Source organism: Bubalus kerabau, chromosome 6 (genome assembly GCF_029407905.1).
Source record: "Bubalus kerabau isolate K-KA32 ecotype Philippines breed swamp buffalo chromosome 6, PCC_UOA_SB_1v2, whole genome shotgun sequence".
Classification (NCBI taxonomy): Eukaryota; Metazoa; Chordata; class Mammalia; order Artiodactyla; family Bovidae; genus Bubalus; species Bubalus kerabau.
The window spans coordinates 30,187,364-30,213,105 of record NC_073629.1 but is presented as its reverse complement, the minus strand read 5'-3'; the positions used below and the strand labels follow the sequence as shown (position 1 = coordinate 30,213,105).

Genomic DNA, 25,742 nt, shown 5'->3' with positions numbered 1-25,742 from the left:
GTGCATTTCGAGTTCACTTCTAGAAGGACCCCTTCACATTAATTTCTGGGCTCCTGACTCAGGAAGCCTGCTGCCCCCTTCATTGTTTCAGGACTTGTAGCATCTGCCTAATGATTGAAATGGCCATCTTGATGGGATCATTCTAGAGTCAGGAATGAAGCTCATGGCCTGTTGGAAGTCTTTTCATGACCTTGAGTTTTTCCTTACTCTCAAGAGAATCCAGCCGCAAGATGACTTGACTGAGAAGGCCTATCAATCACAAGACATTTGGGGAGAAAACTTGTCTTTATATCAGTGCCACATTAGCCCTAGGCTAAAGCTCAGTACAGGGTGAATTCTGGGTTTATCTACATTTTTTAAAGCTGAAAACCTCTTTTGCCACAATATCTTGTTACCTCCTGCCCAATTTGGTCATCTTGAGGATTAAAAGACACTACTCAAAGTTATATCAACACAGAAATCTGATAATTTGACTTAAAACAAGGGTAGCTTTATTGAGTTGCTGCTCCTAAAGCATGTGTCACATATAAAGAGTAAGACACAAGATGTGTGAACAGTTTTTACATTCTTGACCTTCCATTGTTGAAAGAAGCACTTCTTCAGCAGACCTGCCTCTTGCAAGTTACACACACAGCTCTAGAAACTGGCATTTCTCAGCTATACACAGAAGTGAAGACCCACCCGCGCATTTACCAGACTGAAGGAGCAAATCAACCTAGTTCTAGGGGGTTGGTGGGAAGGCCACTAATTAACTTAACAGAAATGTACGATTACAATACAGAATAGTTCAAACATACTTTTTTCCTAAACTGAATTTGACCTAGAGATTTAAAGAAAAAGAAAAAATCCTTCACTACCACTGAAACAAACAAACACTGAAATACTTAATAATTTATAGAACTAAAGTTTAAGATGAACATTGTCCCAGAGTCAAGGTGGCTGAAATAGACTTAAGCTGACTTGGTTTCAATCAAGAAGGTACTCTTCATAGAAAGATACACTCCACCTATTACTTGGATTTCAAAACTCCCCATTCAGAAAAGAACATTTTATGTAGGTTTTTCTTTGATCTGTTTAGGCATTTTAAACAGCTGCTTAATACGTCATGGAATTAGAAAGCCATGTATAACGCAGAAATCATTCCAGAACATATGAGCTTCCTTTTTTTTTGTTAACAACGAAGGTTATTTTTGAGAACAAAGATTCTGTTTTCAAACAAATGTGGTCATTAACTGTGGTGCGCCAGAAAACATATGGCATGTTTTGTTTCCACAGAACCGTTCCTAACGAAAGCAACTCAGCTCCCATGAGGGATCGAGTCATGTTCAATTCAGGAGGAAAGTTCACAAGGACGGGGAGCCAGGAGCCCTGCACGACCAACCAGTTGAAGGCTCACAGTGCTCGTGATTTCAACCTGGGACCAGGAGTCTGCACCCTGGTTTATGTCACATCAGCAAAGAGCTTCTAAGAGTCATAAGTCACTTTTGTAAAGGCTCTTGGCCAGGTCTGCAGCTTCCTGCGGGCCACTGATCAAAGCAGCCATTGCTCATCCTTCTCCTCCGGGGTTATGGAGCTCGGTGGAGACACAAAATTTCAGAAATTCAGACCACCTTCCCACCAAAGACGACTATTTTACATTGTATTTAATAGAACCAACATCTGGGCTCTCCCCTCTTTGTTTTTCTCTTCTTTTCTTCTTGACAGCAGATCCATAAAAAGTGAAAAAACCATGAAAACATCACCTTGGGAGACAGAAAAGACTAAGACAGCTCGGACCACACGACAAGTGTCTCGGCCTTGACTGACTCAGGGGCAGCTAAGACCCTGGAGTGAGAGGCGTGCTGCCCCCGCTGCCGCTGCGGCTCAACACTGTGTTTAGACGGTTGAACAAGTGCAAAAAGAACGCTGCTGAGTCTCGTTTGTGTAGCCTGGCTGCCGCGGTGCAGCTCATGGTGTCGGAGGTGGTTTCGGAGACGGGCACGAACTCTCGCTGTCGAAGCTGGCGGCTCGGCCTTGCCACTGTGAAGAGGGGGAAAAAGCACTTAGCCAATGCCAAGGGAATGTGTATCTCAACTTGTCAAACTCATCTGGCCCATGCACTGAATCCACTTTTCTCCAGCTTTTTGTAAGCTTTTGTGAATTTTGCTGTTAGCCATGCAAAAACAAGGAAAACAGCTTTAGGGCAGGGAGATGAATTGGGAGATTGGGATTGACATATACACACTATTGATATTATGTATAAAATAGACAAATAACGAGAACCTATTGTAGAGCTCAGAGAACTCTACTCAGTGTTCTGTGGTGACCTAAATGGGAAGGAAATCCAAAAAAGAGGAGATTGTGTATACGTATAGCTGATTCACTTTTCTGCACAGCAGAAACTAATACAACAATGTAAAGCTACTATACCTCAATAAAAATTAAAAAAAGAAAGAAAGAAAACAGCCTGGAAGACCTGATTTTTAAAAAAGACTTGCTGTAGAGATAATGAAAGCTTTCTTTAGCGTGTGGAGTGTGTGTGTGTGTGTGTTAATGAGGTGCTATGACTGGACCATTTCTGAATGCTTCAGCCATTTTTCACACTGAAAATCAGATTTTGTTAGCAGCAGAAGAGGCCGTCTGCAGAGTGTGCCCTTATTGCCAAGAAGCCACAATCATGAATTATTAGCAATTTGTCTGGGAGCTGTTAGTACAGCTAAAACTCTGATCTTGCTTCAGCGCCGGCCTCTCCTCTTCAGGCTCTGTGCTTCCTGGGGGGCTTTACACTCGACTTGTGAAGAGGTAGGAGGCAGGAGGGGATGGCGGCTGCCGCCCCTTTTGGGTACCCCCACCTTTTCCCCTCTTACTGTCCTGTCTCACAGGCTGCCACCCCTCAGCCCAATTCTCACCCCTGTGAAGATGGTGATATAATGAGGCGTAATGGAGGGAAGAGAGGACTGAGAGTGGATGACCCACACTTGGTCACTGAACCCTTCTTTACACTTCAAAGCCCGGCAGAGCTGGAGCAATGCTTTCTGGGCAAGGATCTGACCCTGTGAATATTCTAGACCTGCTGCATAACTTCAAAGTGAGTCAATGTCCACTGCATACTCCATCCTGTCTGGGAGCAGAGGAAACACAGGACAAGACTCCAGGGAGAGAACTTAGGCAGGCGGGTGAGATGGCGTTTCTGTCTTTCCAGCTGTACCATGTGGCATGCAAGATCTTAGTTCCCTGACTGGGGATCGAACCCGTAGCCCCTGCAGTGGGAGATCAGAGTCTTGAGCACTGGACCACCAGGGAAGTCCTGAGATGGCCTTTCTGAACCTGAAGCTCAGCCCCTTCTGCTTTTCTCGGGCTTTCTGGGTCTCCATGTGGAGTAACAGGGCTGAGGAGAAGTGGACTATGCCTTTGTGCAGTGTGTAGGGGTGGAATGGAGAAGGACAAGGTCCCGCCTCCAACCCCCAGCTCACAACACAGCCTTTCTAGACAGAGTTGAGCCATTTAAGAATCAGACCATCCCAGCCAGCATCTCCCGTGGGAGCCCACAACACAGAGTTGAGACCCAGGCCTACTGATCACCTTCATGTTTCCAGATTGAAGGAAATCCTCTCTTTCAGTCCCCAGGCTCAGTTCTTCATGGTCCCTTTGTAACCCTGGACAGGCCAACCTGCAGATCTTTACAACTAACCAAAAAAGGCTGGTCTGGAGGTACTGACGACCATCATTAGTGACCTGAGCCTGAGCTATCTTAGCATGCGGGACCCAGAGACCGGCTGGGAGATCGCCCTGGCTCTTTTGTTCTTGCAGATAAGAAAACAAAGATGCAGAGGAAGCCAACAGAGCCAGTCAGGAGCAGAACTAGGATCTGAAATCAGGTCTACTAACTCCACACTCAGTGTTCCCTCCACTCCATCCTGCAGCCGCCTTCCCACCTGGACACACCAGGAGAAGGAGACACACGATGGAATAAGAAACCTAACCTCTTTGGGTCCACACCAGGTACTTACTCCTAACTCCAGGTGGCAGTCTCTCTGCTTGCAGCATCCACGTGAATGAAATCACAACCGAGGGTTTCCCTGGTGAAATATTTTAGATAAATAAATGCCTGGTTGTTGAGCCCACTGTGACTTCTGACTCAAGAGTTCTTAACCAGAAGGTGCCAAAAGACGGTTACCAATGCTTTCATTGAATAGACCTTCATTTTAGAAATTCTCCTTTTTTTTGTTACAACCTTTAACGTTACTTTTAACGTCAGTGAAAGGTACACGGCCAATTACTGGCTTCTCCCCGAGTAAGCATGCCACTTAAACAACCTGATGGATAGGCCAGTCCACAGGAGAAAAAACGAAATGGCCACATGGAGTATTTCTTTCTCCCTTTACATAATAGCTCAAAGAGAAGTCACACAGAGCATAATTGTTTATCCAGAACAAATGAAGGAGGCACGCTGGCTCCCCTGCCAGCCTCTGATTTTTCCTGTGAAGATAAACAGGGAGGAGATGGGGTTCACGGACAATGGAAAGGTGAATGATTCCTGGCAGGCTGATTGTGGCGGCTTTGAAATAGCAGAGAACTGGTCCCCAGCACACCAAGGAAGGTGATTAGTCCAGGGTGGCTGCGGTCCAGTGAGATATTTTATTGTCCTGAAATGGGTCAGGTTCCCACAGATAGGTCCCATCCCTGGCAGGCGGTTTGGGTTTGTCCCTTCACAGTAAAACGCCTTGGAGAAGGCGGCTGGCCAACCTGGGCTCTGTGTGCGGGGGCAGCGATGGCACGCAGCGCTGGGCAGCAGGGCTGAGAGGCGAGTGGCCACAGCCGCTGCAGGGCAAAGGTGGTTCGCTGGGGCTTAATCAATTTTTATTCATGAAAAAGAATCCCAGCAGGGAAAAATACCTTTTCAGTTAATTTGTTCCCTCAACCTGATTTTAAAAACCCCAAACAAGTAAGTATGGTGCCCTCTGTTCTCGTTAATAAAAAAGCAATGATCACAGAGCTTGACACCCCTCTAAGAATGGGGTAATATAAATACAGTGCTTTCTAGATATGATGCCATTCATCTCCCTGGGGGTGGGAGAAGAAGGTTTTGGGTTTTTTTTCAGTGTATTACACAAACGGGAGAAACAAGTTCCAGCAGCCAGGTTCTTGCTCAATGTCCAGAACAGGACCAAAAAGGAGACAGGATGTAAACTCTAAGGATGATTGAGATGATAAATATTCAAGTACAACGCATCACATGAACACAAAAAAGGCTTACTTTATATTATCCTGGTGGGTTTTTAATGCATCTTTATAAAGGGACTTCAACTATGGGGGCTAAAAGCATAGGCACGCATTTTTATAAATGTGTACTGAAGAAATCCTAAGTTGCCAAGATGAACGCCATTCTCAGCTTCTTCATACAGAGACATGATCAGCTGAGCAGAAAATGGAAGGCTGGGGAGTTGGGGATGGGCAGTCTCGGGAACCTGGTGTGTGAGGTCAATAAAAAAGTAAACCCAAAGGATATGAATCAATTTATTCTCTTTTCGTTTTCCATATACTGTTGCTTTCCCTTTGCTGTCTCATCAAATATTCATTTTCAAGGGCTTGGTTCTACTTTATCTTTCTTTTGTAGTCTGGACCAGGGAGTCAGAGTTCTCAAAGAAACAGGGCTTCAAATCAATTATTTGGCTTAATTAGGTTGTATTCATTATGGAAAACGATTCTGGGGCTGAGTCCCAGCTCCACTGTACTCCCCTGCACCCCACTTCCAACTCCAGCCACCACTGACTGGTTATTCCAGTTCATGTGGACAGACTAACCCAGTAACAGCAATGGGTTGTTGCATCTTCAAGGTTAGAAAGGTGATACAAGATGTGGGTTCACTCTTCGCCCAGTCATTTTAGGTCAGAGTTTCTTAGACAAGCTGAGATGGGAAAAGCTCACCTCTTCATTTTACCAACCAGGAAACTGAAGACCAGGTGGGGCAGTGAGGTGCCTGAGACCTCTCAGCTCCCATTCCTTACCCCTGCCTCTATGCCTTCCTGAGCATTTTAGTGTACCTACTCTATCATTAAATATATCCAAAGGATTTTAAAGGGGGAGGACAGTTGCCACACCCCCTCCCTAGATTGACTAAACACCAAGGTCAGTGAGGTGCTGGCTTCCCACTGGAGGCTCATGTGTAGGGGGAGGCTGATTGTGGGTACCTTACCCACACTTTGCAGAGAGGGCCTTCTGGGAAAGCAGGAGGGCCCAAGAGCTGGCCTCCCTCAATAAAGCTCCAGAGCTGTGGTAAAATCCAGGCAACCAGGAGACGGAAATGTGAGCTTTCATGCTGCTGGAGCACCGAAGAATTGATGCTTTTGAATTGTGCTGGAGAAGACTCTTGAGAGTCCCTTGGACAGCAATGAGATCACATCAGTCAATCCTAAAGGAAATCAACCCTGAATATTCATTGGAAGGACTGATGCTGAAGCTCTAATACTTTGGCCACCTGATGCAAAGAGCTGACTCATTGGAAAAGACCCTGATGCTGGGAAAGATTGAGGGCAGGAGCAGAAGCGGTGACAGAGGATGAGATAGTTGGATGGCATCACCGACTCAATGGACATGAACTTAGGCCAACTCCAAGAGATGCTGAGGGACAGGTAGGCCTACAGCCCATGGAGTCAAAAAGAGTTGACACGACTTGACGACTGAACAACAAGTGCTGCTGGAAACAGGCTTGACCACCCTGAGCAGGAAAGGGAGCTGAGCTTCTCTGGGTTTTATGCCCATACCTTTTCTGTGTCACAGAACATGGGGAAGGAGATATTTTGTTTTTAAGGAGATTCTGCTTTTAAGCTGAGGGGCCATGTGGTTTACTTTTTTATTAGTAGATTTTCCAATTTTTATACAACTCTTGAGACTTCCTCGCTTGAAACCTATTGCTAATAAAATGAGTGAATGATCATCTCGCTTTCTAGGTTATGGACTCGAGTCTGAAAGACTCAAAATGAGGTTTAAAACTTTTCTCAAAGTTTTAAACTCCTGCCCATAGGCTTTGGCCACCCCAACCCATGTTCCAACCCATTTAAGAAAAAAAAAAAAAGGCCAAGGGACCATCGAGGTGATAAATGGCAGGATCTTAAACTGGTGGAGTTTGGTGGAGGTGGGGCAGATTGTAGGCGTCACTGGAAGGAACATTTTCTTTGCAGTCGAGAAAGAAATAACTAGCTCAGGATTATGCAGCAAGTGAAGGGCCAGGCCTGGAGCCCATTTTGGGACTTCCAGGCAGTGCTGTGTCCATTACATCTCTGTTAGGACCTGGCTGGCAAGTGGGTCCTTGAAGCCACACTCTCTTCTCCAGCAGTGGGGAGAACCCACATTCATGAGAGCGGCATCCTCTCTCTGGCCAGTTCCATCCACACAGTGAAAACCGCTGCAGGACGGCCTGGCTAGAGCCTCAGGGAACTTACTGCTTGGACAGGGGTGGGATTTTCTGCCAGGTTCTGAGCTCACCCTCTTGGGGCTCTCTCTGAAAGGGCTGACTTGGCTCAGGGGCTCTGTGAAAGCATTCCTGGCCTGGCATGGTGAGCAGCTGGCCAGGCTTCCTTCAAGTTTTTATTTTCCATTTAGGACTCAGGGTCGCTTTCGGTATACTCCACATCAAAGCCTTCTTGTCAAGCAGGTTCCCACCGTCTTCCTCCATTTCCTTCCTGCCTGTTACACTCTGGGTGAAAAGCGTGTGCCTCCCCGCACCCAGCCACCTCCACCCCCACCAAGGACCCACAAAGGCGAGGTCTCGCAGCAGCCGACTGCCATTCTCTAGCCCGCGCTGCCATGCAGCAAACATGCCGAGGGCCAAGCGCGACCTCACCCACCTCTTTGAAGGATTTCTTTACCTCCACCAAGGAGTGCCAGTGTGCGATGGGCTTCCGTGGGTACGCCAGCATCTCATTCCAGTGGTCCCTTCCCAGGCCTTCAGCGTTGATCCCCACACGACAGACTCCAATGATCTCGTTGTGACCCACTCTAAGGGAGAAACAGAGGGCCTGGCATCGGTGACCAGACATGCTCTGAGAAAGGGAGCTCCCGCAGTCTGGGCCTCAACACTGCTGGTCTAATTCAGAGTACTGAGCTCTTTAAACAGATGCTTGGCAGGGCCTCAGGGTGCCAGCTGCAGTGAGACATTCCCCGGCCTCCTTGGATGGACTTTGGACACAGACAGATGAGCAAAAAGTTCTAACCTTGTTTGGAATCTCAGGAATGGTGGGCAGATGGCTTGACTTTGGGGAGTGGGAGTTTAAGTCTCTTCCTTTATTTGACTCAGCGAGTGCTTGAGACATCAGCGCTATTTGGAAATAAATCAACCTGCTCTGAGTACCATGTCTCCACACCCAGCGGCTATGATTTGATTTATTCACTCAGCAAGAGCATCAATCATCACTCACATTTGTTCACCAAGCACCTACTATGCCTTGAGAGCTTGTGCTAAAGATCCTGGATTGAGGCTTCACTGCATGTTTTTTTTGTTTTTTTTTTTTTCCCTCCTTCAAGCAAAGTGACAACTGGAGAGAAGGAGGCACAGTGGCTGGAATAGTTGGAGAATCTGTTTGAGCCAGCCTTGACAGGAGAGCAGGATTTGAAAAGTGGAAGAGAAAAAACTCATACAAGGTGAGTGAAATCAAGTTGGATGGATACCCTGGGTCCAGATCTGGACGGTCTTGAGAGCTCAGGGGAAGAACTTGGACAACAGGAGCCATTGATGGTTCTTGAGAAGGGCAGGCCCCAGAACAAAGTGATCTTTTAGGAAGGTGTGGCTGGGTTGAGGCAGGGAGTGATGACGGCAGGGGTCAGTTTGGAGGCTGCATAGACATCCCCAAGCGGGAGTGGAAGTAGCAGTGGGAGTGGAGAGGAGAGGGAGGGGTTCTCAAGAACAGATGCCAGAAGGAGGAACGGGAAGAGTCAGGAGTGAATTCAGGGAAATTGATGGGTGGGGAAGCCCCTCATGGCAATGAGCCCACTGGGAAGTGAAGCTTGAGCTTCTTTGGAAACCCATGCTCTTCCTCAAACTCTTGTACCTCCCTGGCTGGAGCCAGATTTGAGGCTGTTGAGTGCCTGAGCCACATGAAGCACAAGGTCCAAGGTCAAGGAGCCCTGTGCTGTACTGGGGTGGGAGTGAGGGGCAGGGAATCACGGCCCCCTAGGACCTTACCTACCGATCATAATCCATAACAGAGATGAGCAGGCTGACTTGGTCCATGTTCTCGGGGGGAATGTCAAAGATGATGGCCTCATTGTAGACAGGGTTGAGGGTGTTCTTCTTTATGGTGGTTTTCTTTTTCTTCAGTCTCCGCCCGTCACAGAGTAGCGACACTTTGACATATGGATCTGTGCCCATGGGGGCAGCGGGAAGGGAAGGGAGCATGTTAAGCAGATGTCCTCGAGCACCATGTGTGGCAGAGGGCTGGGAGCCCCAGACCTACTGTTGTTCTCAGATGGTATCAGTGAGATGTTAAAATAATTAAACCACCTCGTATTTATGTCGCACACCTGTCTCTGTGGACACTCTGTGCTTCATAAACACAGAGTCTTTAGTGACCTCAGGCTTTCTAGGAGAGTGTTTAATGGACTTTTGCTAATGGGGAAGCTGGCCCAAAATCAGACAGGAAACCTGCCCATGGATACGCAGTTCATGACCCTAAATCTCAGCTCCATGGTGGCTGGCTGGCTCCAAAGGGTGCTGAAGCTGAACAAAGGCACTCTCCTCCTTTTACCTACTTGCAGGCTTTTCTCTAAGGGGTTCTTGTCAGAATTAGTAACCAGAGGATAAAGTGGGTAAAAATAGAATTGATGACACCCAAGGAATAGCCACAAGACAGAATAAATGAACAGCGACAGTCACGATGCTTGTGGGGTCCTCCCAACCTGACAACAGGCTTAAGCGTCTCATTGCTCCTTCAAGCTCATTTCTACCCGGCATCAGGGAGGGGAGGAGTGACCCTGCTCTTGGCCCCCCTGGAAACTGTTTCCTGCCCACTCTTGGCAGTGGAGGAGGGGGGGCCATGGCCGGGGGACTGAGTGCCTCCGCCTTCTGGGACTCGGGGTGGCCAGCTGCCATTTCCTTTCTCAGTGTGATCTTGAAATCTCTCCAGCCCTCAAAGAGATGTCTTTTTACTGACCTCCCATGCACCTCCCATCCTTGTCTCTTCTTTAGTTTTCTGAATGGGTATTTCACGGTCAGCTTCCTACCCTGAAATTTTCTACTCATCCAAGTGAAGCAACACCTATTGTATCTCACCGTGCAGGTGTCTCGGTCACCATCATAATCGTTATTTATGCTGCACAGCTCAAGACACAGGAGGGCAACTCACAGGTAATAACAGCTTTTGAGACACTGATGTGCTGAGACAACTTCTTGCCCAGAAGCCAGGGCTCATGCGGCTCTGTCAGGAGGCGCAGGCCCAGCAGCCTGCTCCCTGGCTCCTCATTCACAGGCATGTAACTCTAACTCCTGGGCACCCAAGTACCCACGAGGACCTTACGCTCCCTGGGGAATCGTTCAGGTGGTGGAAGAGGTGCACAGCTTTGGGGAAGCTACAGAGAACCTCGACACCTGATCAGAAACTCAAGCCTTAAAGGCAGTTCCATAGTCGCCCAGGTGCGCCGCTGACTAACCAACATGACAACAGCATCTGTGCCTTAGCCGTGGGGGTGCCTGGGTTCATGGGGGACCTGGGGAGACCACCAGGTGTTTAACCACCCTGCTGTGTCTGACAACCCATTGGCAAGGTTTCTTTCAGGAGGATGTTCAGTAAAAAGGAAGGAGGAGTTCCTAGAACTGCCATGAGACAGCTTTCTCATGTCCTCAGGCTCTGTTCTCTATGGATATGCCCTGGACAGTGTTCAGGTACAAACAGACAAGTGGGAAAGTTACTTCCAAGACCTGTTGTTGACATGGCAACCTCTATGCTCAAGTGTGAACGTTGCCTTGGAGAGTGTCTTCAGGCTTGAGGCTGCCAAGGACTGCTCATCCCCTCCCATGCCTATGTCCATACACTCCCACAGCAGAGCAAATGCCCATGCGGCCAGACTTAGAAATGTTTGACAAAGCCACCTGCCCCTGGTGCCGCCAAGTCACTTCAGTTGTGTCCTACTCTTGCGACCCCTATGGACTGTAGCCCGCCAGGCTCCTCTGTCCATGGGATTCTCCAGGCAAGTATACTGGAGCGGGTTGCCATTTCCTTCTCCAGGGGATCTTCCCGACCCAGAGATTGAATCCTGTCCCCTGGGCCACTAGGCAAATGCCTGATGACTAACTGGGAGATTCTCAGCTTCCTTCCCCACCTCTATTCACTCCTGTGAGGCACATCTAATTTATAAAATTCCGTGGGTATTTCCCTTGAAGGAACACATAATCTCACTATAGTCCAAGAGGCTAAACAGAGACAGCGCTGTTCCCTGGGTGGTTTGCGCTGGGGCAGAAGCTTGAGCTTCTAGTGGAATGCTGGCTCCAAATGACCTTGAGGTCCTGTCCTCTCCAGTAGCCTAGGATGCAGCTAAGGGAGGGGCACAAAGGCCAGCAGTGTGTTTCAGCCTCCTTGTCACGAGGGCCATCATAATTCGGCATTTAGTATATGCCAGGCATTGTGCTGAGAGATTTATGTATATCATGTCATTTAAAATGTCAGTCCTATAAAACATTTATGATTATCCCCCTTTGACAGATAGAGAATTTGAGATTTGAGAGATTAAGAAACTTGCCTAAGATTTTAATTTAGGTCTGACTCCAAAGTTTACATTTGTAACCACTAGATTCAAAGTAGTGCAGACTAGATGTGGCAGAGATGGGTGGGTGTACTCACTCACCATCCTTTTTGGGGATACTGATCCTTATGATTATTTTGTACTGTTTTATGGTCATGGTTCCAGTGGATAGGCTTAGGGAATTGATTCATGACTAGTTTAGATCAAGGAGAACAGAAAGATCCTTGGTTTTAGAGGTCAATGTCATATAAATCAAGAACAGGCAAATGCACCCCTGAGTTTAGTCCAACAGCAAAGCAATCTGGGTGGAAGGCAAACTCAAACTTATCCTCCAAAACAGGAGATCGAGTTTGAGAGACCCCGGAGGTGAGTGTCCCAGGTATATCACCCTTTGATAAAGTTACCCATTCATTCATCATTCAATACATACTTATTTAATGCTTATGATGTTCCATGAACTGTCCCAGACACTTGCTTACATCAGTGAACAAGATGGAAATTCCTAGCAAAAGAGGACCCCTGAATCTTCAGAATCAAGCTGAGATATAATACCAGATTCCAAATGAAAACAAACAAAATACCCAATTCCAAACTCAGGTAGAAAAGAGAGGCAATCGTGAGAGAGAGGTTGGAACTTGACATGAGAAAAATCTCTCACCCCCAACCCTCTGATGTGCAACAACCCACATGATTATCTTGGTGGCTTCGCCATAAGCACTCTCTCTCTAGCACATCAATTTAATTACACCAGAGAAGACAGAGTGGGACTTGGGCAGCAAAATCCTATTTCCTTCAGCAGTTTTGAGAGGCCTTGGTGAATTTCTGTCCCTGCACACACTTATTTTGTTATTAAAATGAAATCTACAATCAGTTGCATTTTTGGAGGAAGCCAGCTTGCTGATGTCTAAGAGCCTTGTACATGTTGAAAGAGGTTCTTCAAGCTCCCCACCATGTTCTGATGTGTGGTGGTAGCTTCTGTGGAAGGAAAAATATCAGGGCAGGCGCTTTCAGGGGCAGCTTTCAGCCTGGAAGGCGTGAGTTATGCACAGAGACGTGGAGGCGGCAGTAGAGAAGAGCTCTGGGAGCAGAGGCATTCAAAGCCACCACAAATACACCTGACTTCAGCATTTCTTGACCACCGTTCCCTGAAACCTCATTTTCCAAAGCCTAATATCTCGCCTTCTTCCAACTGCACCAGGTTGGGTCTGGGCCCAGATGTGTTCATCTGGATCATCACTTCTTTGCAGCAACTGTGATTATACTAAGGAAATAAAGAATGAAAGGGAAAATCTTCCACATACTCCCAGCCAAGTTCAGAGGCACCTCTGGAGTGGATTTATGTTTGTAATCAGAATCTGGAGAAGAGTCTCTTAGGAGGGAGTTTTAGGGAAACAAACCAAGCATTTGCATCTGAGTGCAGCCCAGGCTATTCTACGTGCCTGCTCCTTGGAACGCTCCACCCTCTTCCACTTCTTGGGCTAATTTGAGTCAACTCGGGGCAGAAGGTTCCTGAGACTCTGCTGTTATATTACAACCCAAAACCCTGCACAATGACAACAACTTGCAGAATCGTGGGAAAGGATCAAACCTCTGACACTGTGTCCAGCCTGCAAGCTCTGAGGCTGCCTCCAAACAAGCGTCTCCTCAGTTGCTAGAACAGCACTTGTCTCTCCTGTGGTACCTAGCGGCTCTCCTGGTGCTGAGACAGAGGCCCAGAGCCCTGCAGGAAAACCTCAAATACAAATGCACTTTGCTTTTCAGTGACTCTGTTCCTCTGATTCACTACAGGGCTGCTGCAGGGCTTCGTGGATCAACAAACACTTAAGACACTCAAACTTGACATAACCCGTAGAAGTCCTGAGGCCTCACACCAACTAGAAAGATATTTCCTTCTTATTTTTCCCTCCCATTTATTTGCTTCTTATCCTCTCCATCCTCCAAGAGAAAGAATGATTGTAATAGCTAATATCTCCTGACTGCTCAGTCGCAGAGTTGGACACGACTGAGCGACTGAGCAACAACTGACTGCTTATTAGGTGTCTGGCTCATTTCTAAGCATTTACATGAATTAACTTGTTTATTCTTAAAGCAACCTGTGTAAGTTGTTTTTTTTTTTTTTTTTTCTGTTCAGATCATGAAACCAAAACATTACACAGCAAGGAAATGCCATAACTGGTATTCAAAGCCAGGCCATTTGCCTGCAGGTCTGTGCTCCAATCAAAGAATACCGGCAATTCCTCCCCCTTCTTTCTCAACATCTCTCCACATCCTGAAGTCGGGACTATGGGGAGGCCACATGGCAAGCCCCTGGGGAGGAGAGGTACCTGAGTAGCCTGTGATGTCCATTGCCTTGAGGTTCCGGCATTTGATCACGGTGAGGGTGAGCCTGCCTGCTGTGGGCAGGTAGCAGAGGGAGAACATGATCTCGCCCAAGTCCACACTTTCCTGCAAAGAAGCAGACAGGAGGGCAGGTGAGGGCCACACAGCTCCTGTGCAGCCGTGGGGCCACTCCGGAGCCCAGGAGAAGCTCTCCGAGGCAGAGTGCTGTAAGGCCGGAGGGTCTGGCCTCTGTCCTGGGAGTAACTGGGTATAAAAGGCAGTGATAACGACATTGGCTCTTCAGCAGACACTGTCCTTTTCAACTTTCCTTCTCAGCTCTGATCAGACTCTGGTCCTGGTCCTCTCCCTCCTGCTTTGACCTCACCTGCCCTACCTGTGCCCTTTGGCTGCAGCCCCTCAAGGCCACCAAGCCCTTGGGGGCCCAACCCTATTTTCCAGTTTACCTTTCTTGGTCACGTGAGCCCTTGACTCCCCACCCTGCTGGCCTGTGGTCCTGATAGTATCCTGTACAAGACCCACTCTGGCCAGCAGGGGTCCCCTCTCCCAGCATATCTGATTCTCGCTCTCAGCTCAATCTTCACGAGGCCCTCTGCCTTGGAAGCTTCTTTGTGTGCTTCAGTTGTGTCCCTTCAGTTGTGTCCGGCTCTTTGTGACCCCATGGACTATAGCCCTCCAGGCTCCTCTGTCCATGGAATGCTCCAGGCAAGAATACTGGGGTGGGTTGCCATGCCCTCCTGCAGGGAATGAGCCCTCCTCTCTTGAGTCTCCTGCACTGGCAGGCAGGTTCTTTACTGCTAGCGCCACCTGGGAAGCTCTGGCAGCTTCCTTGCCTCTCCTGAAACACATCTAGCACTCCAACTTCCAGGCTTGCGCGTGGAAGCACAGGGAATCAGGACCTGCTCAGGACATGGCACTGACCAAGAAGATACACACTTGCCACTCCAGGTTTGTGCCAGGTCTTGGATCCACTCTGTCCTGATGTGTGGTCATGCTTCAGCTATGCACCCAGCCTGGAGCATATACCCTGCTGCCTCTTCTGACCCCAGAAGCATCATGACCAGGGATCCCGGGAAGTTTCTGAGCAACAGGGAATAGGAAAACTTCAAAGACGGTAAGCATGTCTGACTGTTGAATTAAACAGCACTCTGCTGGACTGCCTCCTCTTCTTGTTCCCCAGCTGACAGAGGAGGGTGCTATCACTGCAAAATCTCCCAGGCTCTGAGGCTGACGTGGGGCTCCAGGACGTAGAGATGTTTCCTCCCTTAAAGCCCCCAGATCCAGGGTGGAAGAGGAAGAGGTCAAGGGTTGGGGTGGCTCTGATTTCAGGCTGGCTGGGGAGGCCTCCTGGAGGAGGTGACTTCAGAGAAAGAGAGCAGTCAAGGATCACACCCAGGGTTTTGTCTCTTCTTCTCTCAAAGAACCACCCTCTACTGGAGACTCCGAGAGACTCCTGACACTTGGCCCCTCCTGCAGAATAATGCCCCCACCCCTTCCAGAGTACGTGGTCCCAATGCACTCCTCTAGGTGGCACTATCCCCACCTAGCCCAAGATCTGTCCTTTTTCAACCCACTCCCAAATCAAATCCCAGGGGTAGCAGCTCCTGGACAAGAAGCGGTGGGGGTATGGGGGCAGGGGTGAGGGTGGAAGGGTGGTGTCTGGCTGGGGCAGAGCTGGACACACTGTAAGGAGAGCTCCCCCCTCCTCTGCCCCCCACCCCCCCACACACCCTAGTACATGGAGCCCAGACCAAAACCCATGAACCGTGCCCTGTGAAGCTCTTCTGTGATGGGCATTTCCACCTTTGAGGCTCACAGTGAGTGCAAGGCAGTGGGTATTGTCATTATTCCCTCCATCTCACAGACAAGAACTCAGTGGTTAAACTCAGGTGTAATGTCCTGACCAGGCTTGTGCAGCTGGTGTGAGGCACAGCTGGACTCTGACCCTCAGGATAGCAGCCCACCTAAGGAACATCTCAAGGTAACCCTGGCTCCTCTAGACCTTAGACTGCAACTTCACCTGTTCTTTCCACTTGGATTTACTGAGATCCTGTTAAAGGCTCCATGTTTTGTGGAGAGTGTGCTGTCCGCCTCAACAGGCACGCAGCCTAGAGGGGTGTAAAAGAAGGCGCCAAGAGGATTTCCTTGGTGGTCCAGTGGCTAAGACTCTGTGCTCCCAATGCAGGGGACCTGGGTTTGATCCTTGGTTGGGAAACTAGATCCTACATGCTGCCACTAAAGATCCCAAATGGCAGAACTAAGACCTGGTGCAGAGGAAGGAAAGGAGGGAGGGATAGGGAAAAGGAGGAGGGAGAGAAGGGAGGGAGGGAGGAAAGAAGGAGCCAGGATCTCCATCTCACTCAGGTGCATGTCCAGTCTCCCTCCGGAGCCCCCTAGCCAGGGAGAGAGAAACAGGAAGTGGCCCACGGCAAGTGGCACAGGGGAGCGTGACTGTCCCCTCAGGCAGCAGGGGTCAGGTCAGCAGTGCACCTGGCTGAACGTTCCATCTCTAGAGGAGGCATCGAGCTACAAGGAGGCCCCCAACTCCCTTGATTTCCGTATAACCCTCCAAGGTGCAATCCTGCCCAGTGTTCAAGAAACCCGTCCAGCCTCAATAACAGCAAGAAGAACCAAGGTTATTGCATGTGTACCATGTGCCAAGTCCTTTGCTAAATTGCCTCCGTGAGTCTCACCACAGCCCTGTGGGATGGGTGATCTTAGTACCCCAACCGCATGCAGGAGGAAATGACTGGTGAAGTTAAGTGACTTGCTGAGGTCAAATGAGTGCTCTGGGGCCAGACTTTTATAGACCAGGGCTGCTGCCCGAATGCTCTCAGTAGCGCCCCCTGCGCGGCTTCCAGAATCAAGACCCATCTTCCTAGCTTGCATTCCGGACCCTTAATGATTAGTCCCGTCCTACCACCTCACCTGGTTATTTTTCTGTATCCCTCCTTGCCAACCCTCTGCTCCAACCAGCCGGTGTATCTTTGGTTCTTTTGGCCAACATGCTTCCTCCTCTTGTCTTTGTTTGGATGATAATCCCATGCATCTTGGAGGGCCCAGGGCCATGCCCCTCACAGGGACCCTTGCCCAGGGTACAGCCCTTACTAAGCATGTCTCCCCACGTACCTGCTACACTTTCTGCCCCTGAGGTGCTCACAGGGGTGCACGAGTCCCTGCTTTGCTACAGCCAAGCCCTCCTATAGCATCCAGGGACTAGAGGCCCCTTTGGGGCAGGGCCTTCACTTTACCCGTACTGTGCCTCAGAGATGCTTGAGAGCCCAAGAGGAGCTACACAGACGGTTACACTTTAGGCAGAAGAACCCTTGAAAGGAATGGTTCTCCATATCAACATTTCCATCAGGTTAGCAATGGTAGAATCTAGGTAAGGTCTAGCAGGTAAGCAATCTAGAAGTTCCCAGGGTCCCTGTGAGCGTGTGCTCAGTCGCTCAGTCATGTGTGACTCTTACCTGTGAAAGGAGTGAGCCAAGGCTGCTGTCACCTTTTCCCACTCAGCCACCTGACAGATGCAGAGTGAAGCCTTCAAAGGCAGTCTTTTCGCAGGAGTCTAAGCTAGTTTGTTTGTGAGCTTGGGAGACTTGCCTGGGGCTGTGCGAGAGCCCTCAGGGTGAGCGGAACCCCCTGGGGCTCTGTAGGCCGCCCTCAGAGATGGCTCCCCGCAGGGACAGCAGAGTCAGCAGGGCCCTCCTTCCTCGGTAGAGCCGCCAGCTGGGGGCACACGAGGTGCTGAGTCCGCAGCCAGATTTAGAACTCCCCACCCCCCTCCTGGTTCCTGCACCCAACAGTGAGCTCCACCCTCCATCACTGGGCCCCAAGAGGCAAAAGGAGTGGGTCAAGAGTCCACTATGACTTGGGGGCAGAGAGGAAACTGGGGCCAAGTGGCCCAAAGTCCGATCTTGGACCTTCTGCTGTGGGTGATTGGGCCTGATGGCAAAACAGCTACTCTTGGCGCAGTGGGTTAAGGCAAATATTAATTCTCCTGCATATGTAGACAGCAGTGTGTAATCAGTCGCTTCAGTCATGTCCAGCTCTTGTGACTCCATGGACTGTAGCCTGCCAGGCTCCTCTGTCCATGGGGATTCTCCAGGCATGAATACTGGAGTGGGTTGCCATGCCCTTCTCCAGGGGGTCTCCTCTACCCAGGGATCGAACATCTCTTATGTCTCTTGCATTGGCAGGGGGGTTCTTTACCACTAGAGCCACCTGGGAAGCCCTTGTAGACAGCAGAGGACCAGGTTACTTGATAAAGGAAAATAAATAGTTTACTTTTGAGTACATAGATGGGGCTAAGCAGACAGAAAGTCAGCATCTCCTTGAGCATCTTCCTTTCTGGAAAGCCAGGCCCAGCTTGGCCCCATGGGCAGCCTTGCCGAGTCCTCTCAGCACCACCTGCTTTCTCAGGAGGTTTCAGCTCCAGATCCTGCACACTTGCCAGCCTTTTATCCTCACTGAGGATGTTTGTGGCTTTGGCTTTAATATAACCAGGGGTGACCAGGGGCTGCAGAACAGCCAGCACATTATTCCTTTCATCTTCACCTTCTGTCAAGAGAGGCCACCATAGGGCCCCTGACTGGCAATGAGCTCCCTGGTGCAGAAGAGGTCACTGCTGTCCAGAAAGCAGCAGATTCCAACTTAGCCCTCTGGACTGCTGACCCAAGGGGCTGATAGGGTGGGTCTGAGCCCAGCAGCAGCTGGTGAAAGTCTTGGCTATTGCTTGGAGTGGGGACAGGCCTGCATCCAGGATATTAGCGCTTGGAGAATCCTGTCCTTAATTGCATGAAGCCTGTCCACCTACATCATTGCCCATTCTAGTAGCAATCTCCCCTGGCTGCCGTGCCCAGACGTCTGGGCAGTAAGATTTGTAAAGGCCCATCCACTGTACCGCATTGCCCTTGCTGGTTCCCCAGAAGTCCATCTGCAACAGCTCATTAAAGCACTTTTCTCTCCTTGATGCACTCGCACAGCCCTAAGTATAGAAAAAAAAAAATTTCCTACCTGTGGACTGCCCAGGAAAGAGAGGGACTTTATTTAGTCCCTCCACCACTAAGTATTCAGGCTTGTCATTTCACATCTCTGGGCTTTGGTCTATAAAATGAGAGCATCACCCCAGATGCTGTAGCCTTAAGGTCCCTGCCAGCCATAAAAACCAAGCATTCAAACTGGAAAAATTCATCATCAGCCATCACCAATTAAGATGGTCCAAGGATGCCTAAGGGCTTCCCTGGTGGCTCAGAGGGTAAAGAATCTGCCTGCAATCAGGAAACTGGGGTTCGATCCCTGGATAGGGAAGATACCTGGAGAAGGGAATGGCAATCCACTCCAGTATTCTTTCCTGGAGAATTCCATGGACAGAGGAGCCTGGTGGGCTACAGTCCGTGGGGTTGCAAGGAGTCGGACACGACTGAGCGATTAGCACTTTCACACTTTCAAGGATGCTTAACTGCTATCTGTCTGTTTACCCACCTCAAGGTATCCAGGAACTTTGTTTTGAATTTCATATGCTCTCATTCCTTCAGTTCCCACTGCCCCCCACCTGTTTTGTTCTTCTCCAGGGCTGGGCTTCTTCCTCTTAAATAGGCAATGAGTGGCGTCGATGCCTCTGCGTCCGTCTGGGGAATCCAGGCTGAGCAAAGCAAGAATGATGCTTCCCCATCTCTTAGAGAACACTTCTAGTCTCTTAATCATTAAGTGGCTTGTCTGAATCGCTCAGCATCAGCAGAGAAGTATCTGCTACACTTTCAGAAAAATCACAAGAGAGTAAAAGGATCTTGGAAGCACTGGGCAGGAAGTGCTGTTAGCCTGAGGCTGGGGGGCTGGAAGCGAGATGGGGTGGAAGCCAATTTGGCTTCAACGGGTAAAGAAAGAGCCAGTGAGCAATCCCTCTATGTAGGCCTGGGGCTTGGAACTGGGGGTAGAGATGAGTCACATGTGGAGGCTGGGTGCCGGGACTGGTATCCACCCCCACGGCCCCCCAGACCTCTTCAGAGCCACGCCACAACCATAGCTTCTATTTGATTGTGGGGATTTTATGATGAATGCAGTGTTCTCATTAGATGGGGGGCTCTGTGGGAGCAGGGATATGGACTGGTTTTACTCATCAATCCCCCATGTCTAGCCCAGGGCCCGATTCACAGTAAGAGCTCAGGAAATACTGGCTGATGAAGGAATGGTTGAGCCTGTGGACTTGAGGTCAGGCAACTCTGGGTCCAGGGTCCAGCTCTGTTTATGAGGAGTGTAACTTACTTTAATCCTTTTCTAGTCTTGGTTTTCTAATCTGTGAAATGGGGCTAATAACAGTACCTACTTCCTAAGGTTGATAAATAAAGATTAAATGCGGTAATTTGTGCCAAGTGCTTAGCATAGTGCCTGGCACACAGTAAGCACTCAGAAATCATCAGCTGCTATTATAATTTGTTACGACTATCACAACTACTATTATCAAGAGCTCACGGTCTTGGGATAAGGCAGGAGAGAGAAAGGCACACAGGTAAGCGGCAGCATCTGGCTTGATTAGCGCTGTAAGAGAGCTGTGGACAAGATGTGGGCCCTAGAGGAGGAAAGAAGCTCTGCCAGGAATTTTAGGGTAGGCTTCCCAGAGAGGGTGCTACTCGGTAGGATCTAGCAAGGTGAGTGAAAAGAGCTTACAGGAGAAGAAACAAGCAAGCAGCGCCCAGGCAGGTGTCATTGGATGCATAAAGACACAGAGCAGAGGCCTGGAGGTCCAGCGAGGCTCGAGGGCAGTGTGGACCACAGGGCAGGCTGAGAGCAGCCCAGACCAGGCTGGCGTGTCTGCCTCAGGGCTCACACCAGCAGGTGACCGAGACCTCTCGACACCTGCTCTTCCATCCCTATATCCCTCTCAGTCCACAGCATCACCTTCCACCTAGACACCCACACCAGAGACCATCTTCACCTGCGTCATTCATTCGCTACTGCCTACAAAATGTTTCCAAATACAGGGAGACAGCAGTAATGAGACAGAGTCCCAGCCCTCCAGGAGCTTCTGTTCTGGGGGAGGGAGACAAAACTCAAGTAAGCAAGAGAGTATTGTAGGCTGCTGAGGGAATGTGGGCAGGGGCAGAGGGTAAAGAGTAGGGGGCAGGGTGGAGGCTGTTTAGACAGAGCAGTTGGGAGGCCAGTCAGACCTGAGAGATGGGGGAGGTGGACTGCCACGAGGGGACAGCAAGCGATGCCAGGGGAGCGGCATGCGGGGAGGGGAGAGGTGGTTGCTGTGCTGGGGAGCAGTGGGGAAGGGAGGCAAGGCCAGGTCTCTGAGGCCCTGAGGGGTGTTTGGATTTTCTCCTCTGTGGAAAGCAGGACTTCAGCAGAATTGCAGGAAAAATGGGTGGCTGAGGAAGAGTGGATCCCCGGGTCGTGAAGATCCCTTGGAGGAAGAATTGGCAACCCACTCTAGTCCTCTGGCCTGGGAAATCTCATGGACAGTGGAGCCTGGCGGGCTACAGTCCATAGGGTCACAAAGAGTCAGACATGACTAAAGCGACTTAGCACACACGCACGGGGAAGAGAAGTCGATAGGATCCCAGCTTCCTAGCCCTCCTGTGGTCTCCATACCCAGTTTTCCAGCCAGGCTGTTCTGCCCTGTAAGAGTCTGCAGACTCTGAGGCCTGCTCCTCCCCTCCCCTCCACACTACCTTAGCTCTGACCCATACCAGGACTTCCCAGTTTTCTGACTCTCTACTCCAATCCCCTGGTGGCTCACATGGTAAAGACTCCGCCTGCAATGAGGGAGACCTGGGTTCGATCCCTGGGTTGGGAAGATCCCCTGGAGGAGGAAATAGTAACCCACTCCAGTATTCTTGCCTGGATAAGCCCCATGGACAGAGGAGCCTGGCAGGCTACAGTCCATAGGGTTGCAAAATGACAGACATGACCGAGCGACTAAGCATAAGCATAGCCCCCAACCTCTCGGATCTATCCTCCTTGCTGTAATCAGAGGGTTCTCCTGCTCCAAATCGTTCAGTGGCCCCCCATTCCAAACTAGTTTTGTAGCTGGAAAACTCTTCTTCAAATGAAATATACACAATGGATGAAAAATGGCTTAGAAATGAGGCAACCCTCAATATTCATTGGAAGGACCAATGCTGAAGCTCCAATATTTTGACCACCTGATATGAAGAGCCGACTCATTGGAAAAGACCCTGATTCTAGGAAAGATTGAGGGCAGGAGGAGAAGGGGACAATAGAGAATGAGATCAGTTCAGTTCAGTCGCTCAGTCGTGTTCGACTCTTGGTGACCCCATGGACTGCAGCACGCCAGGCTTCCCTGTCTATCACAAACTCCCGGAGCTTACTCAAACTCATATGACCATCGAGTCGGTGATGCCATCCAACCATCTCATCCTCTGTTGTCTCCTTCTCCTGCCTTCAATCTTTCCCAGCATCAGGGTCTTTTCCAGTGAGTCAATTCTTTGCATCAGGTGGCCAAAGTATTGGAGCTTCAGCTTCAGCATCAGTCCTTCCAATCAACACTCAGGACTGATTTCCTGTAGGATTGACTGGCTGGATCTCCTTGCAGTCCAAGGGACTCTCAAGAGTCTTCTCCAACACCACAGTTCAAAAGCATCAATTTTTCAGCACTCAGCTTTCTTTATAGCAACTCTATCCATACATGACTACTGGAAAAACCATAGCTTTGACTAGACAGACTTTTGTGGCAAAGTAATGTCTCTGCTTTTTAATATACTGTCTAAGTTGGTCATAGTTTTTCTTCCACGGAGCAAGCATCTTTTAATTTCATGGATGCAGTCACCATCTGCAGTGATTTTGAAGCCAAAAAAATAAAGTCTGTCACTGTTTCCATTGTTTTCCCATCTATTTGCCATGAAGTGATGGCAAATTGGATGCCATGATCTTAGTTTTCTGAATGTTGCGTTTTAAGCCAACTTTTTCACTCTCCTCTTTCACTTTCATCAAGAGGCTCTTTAGTTCCTCTTCACTTTCTGCCATAAGGGTGGAGTCATAAGGGTGAAGTTATTGATATTTCTCCCGGCAACCTTGATTCCAACTTGTGCTTCATCCAGCCCGGCATTTAGCATGATGTACTCTGCATATAAGTTTAAGCAGGGTGATGATATACAGCCTTGACAAACTCCTTTCTCGATTTGGAACCAGTCTGTTGTTCCATGTCGAGTTCTAACTGTTGCTTCTTGACCTGCATACAGACTTCTCAGGAGGCAGGTCAGGTGGTCTGGTGTTCCCATCTCTTTTAAGAATTTTCCACAGTTTGTTTTGATCTGCCATTTGTTGTGATCTCTCTGTGTCGAGGATGAGATGGTTGGATGAAATCATTGACTCGATGGACACAAGTTTGAGCAAACTCTGGGAGATAGTGGAGGACAGGTAAGCCTGGCATGCTGTAGTTCATGGGGTCGCAGAGTGGGGCAAGACTTAACATCTGAACAACACCCAGAGTTAACTGTCACCAAGAGTCAGACATGACTACACCACCACCCAGAATTCCTACCTTCAACCCCTCAGCCTACTTCCTTGGAGCGTGTAGGAGTCAGGGTGAAAATCACTCACCCTCAGCATCCAGTGCACTCAGGCTTCTTCATGATTTGGCCCTTGCCTTTCTTGCCAATCATTCCAGTCCAGGTGCCCTATTATGGGCCATTCTGTCCTAAGTGCTCATACATGCCGAGTCATATAAATTTCACAGAAGCCTCATGAGATAGATGCTATGATTATCTGCATTTTCTTCACGGGGACCCTGACGTACCTTGAGGCTGTTCCTCCACCCTAGCACACAGCTACTCATGGCAGAGCTGGGATGTGACCCCAGGCAGCCAGGTTCGAGAGCTCACAGTTTTGGCTACTGCAACATTCTGTCTCTCTACAGCTCCCCCTCCCAAACCCCAGGTTCTTCTGTACCTTCACACCTTGGCCCTGCTCATTCCACTGCCTGAAATAACCTCTCCTCCCTCCTGACTGTCCTAGACAACGCTTGTCTTGCCAGTCCAGCTGTCCTGATCTCTCCTCTTGGGTCCCTTCTCCTCACTCTTCTGGTCAGGCTTGGGGTGTCTCTCATGGCCTGGGGACAGGAGTTACAAAGGCCTTGAAGCAAGGCAAGGCACATCTGAGACTCAATCAGCAGGATCTGGGACCCACTAGATGAGAGGGCTGCAGTGAAGGAGGGCAGAAACCAACATTCCATCCACCCCGTACATCCCCCAAGGCTGGATCAACTCTCTGCTGGCGGAGAGGAGCCGAGAGGGTGGGTGCTTCTCCTGGGGTGCCACAAGGGGGGCTCCTGCTGTGAGCACCAGGCTGGCTGACGTGGGCTGTTCCCTTCTCCTCTGGGGGCCTGGGCTTGCAGGGCTGAGGAGAACGCCACAGGCTGGGGGTGGCCCGGGTGGAAGGGCGGGCTGTGTCTGTTGTGTTGCTCGGGCTCCCTGCTGGGAGCCGGGGCCACTTCTGTTTGTTCTGACTTCCATGCCTGCTTTTTCTCTCAAGTGCTCTCTGCCCCAAGGGCTTTGCAGCATTATGAATAAATGATCTAGCAAAATGGAGGCGCCTTAAACGAACTCCATACACTCTGGCTGCAGCCCATGTTGTGGACACAGAGAGCCTGGGACCCGCTGATGGAGAAGAGAGAGACCCTCAGGCTCTCAGAGGGCGGGGAGGGGAGAGAGGAAGTGGGTGAGATCCTCGAGGTGGGCTCAGTCCCGGGGACACCTCCAGACACGACAGCACATCAGTGGGTGGCAAGTGCTTCTCTATCTGAGCATCTTCAGGGAAACAGCTGGTTTTATTTAGGAAACTTTTCCACAGCCTCTCCTTCAGGAACCTGCCCTTGAAAAGAGGTTTAGCGTTTGGCATGCACCATTACTTTTGGGCAAATATCCATGAGTCAGAATCACACTGGGAGGTACAGATCTCTTCCTAATGACTTTTTAAAAGGTGGGCGGAGAGGGAGAGGGGCTATGAGGGGGCAGAAGGAGTTTGAGGAGAGCAGAGTTTGGGGAAGCTCCAGAAGAGATGGAGGCCATGCCTGGTCAAGCTGGAGAGTCTGCACCACTCGGGCCTGTCTGGAGAGGCCAGGGCCAAGGACCTCACCTCTGCTCTGGTTCATCCACAGGCATCTTCACTAATGACAGAGAGGAGTAAATGGCACATAAATGAACTTAATGATGAGCATCTGTCTTCATTTCTTGCCTCAAATGGTCCTGCCGCATGGCTGTCAAACAGCTGTCAGTTTCCCCCAGAGGGGGCGGGTGGCCCAGCGGTGAGTGAGCTGCTCTTTGCCTGGGCAGGGCTGCAGCAGCAGGGCTCTCAGAGGAGGGAAGACAGATGCCTTGGTCCCGGCGGGATGGTCTCCTGGGGCAATGGAGAAATGCTTCTGCAAACAGGTGTCCTCGGGATGCCAACGGCCAGGGGTTCCAGACAAGGGCTCCAGCTTGAACCATGAGTGATGGGGCTCTAGCTTCTCCGTCTCTTTGGTGACCTGAAGGTTTAGGTTTTTACCTGTCTCCTGTTCCAGACACTTTGACCTCTGGGCCTTCCCGCAATGAGGCTGCTCTCTGAAGACCCTCTTTGCAGCCTTGCGTGGAGTTGCCCAGGCTGTTCTGGAAGCATTCTCTTCTTTCAGTTATTCTTCCACCTCTGCAGCTATTCCTTCCAATTTCTGCTGGACCATCCTCCCGTCCCTGCCT

At 49.8% G+C, this 25,742-nt stretch overlaps 1 protein-coding gene across 1 annotated transcript in view; it reads right to left on the bottom strand.

Annotated features, from left to right (window-relative positions):
• Positions 1 to 468: 468 nt before the first annotated feature.
• The window catches only part of SYT6 (synaptotagmin 6), a 66,068-nt gene continuing 40,794 nt past the window's right edge, over positions 469 to 25,742 (bottom strand). Inside the window, exons 4-7 of the mRNA XM_055584665.1 lie at positions 14,037 to 14,157; positions 9,165 to 9,336; positions 7,827 to 7,977; positions 469 to 2,019 (exon numbers count right to left, since the gene is read on the bottom strand). Coding sequence (XP_055440640.1) covers positions 1,948 to 2,019; positions 7,827 to 7,977; positions 9,165 to 9,336; positions 14,037 to 14,157 — 516 coding nt within the window. The 3' untranslated portion in view covers positions 469 to 1,947. The remainder of the gene's footprint in view (positions 2,020 to 7,826; positions 7,978 to 9,164; positions 9,337 to 14,036; positions 14,158 to 25,742) is intronic.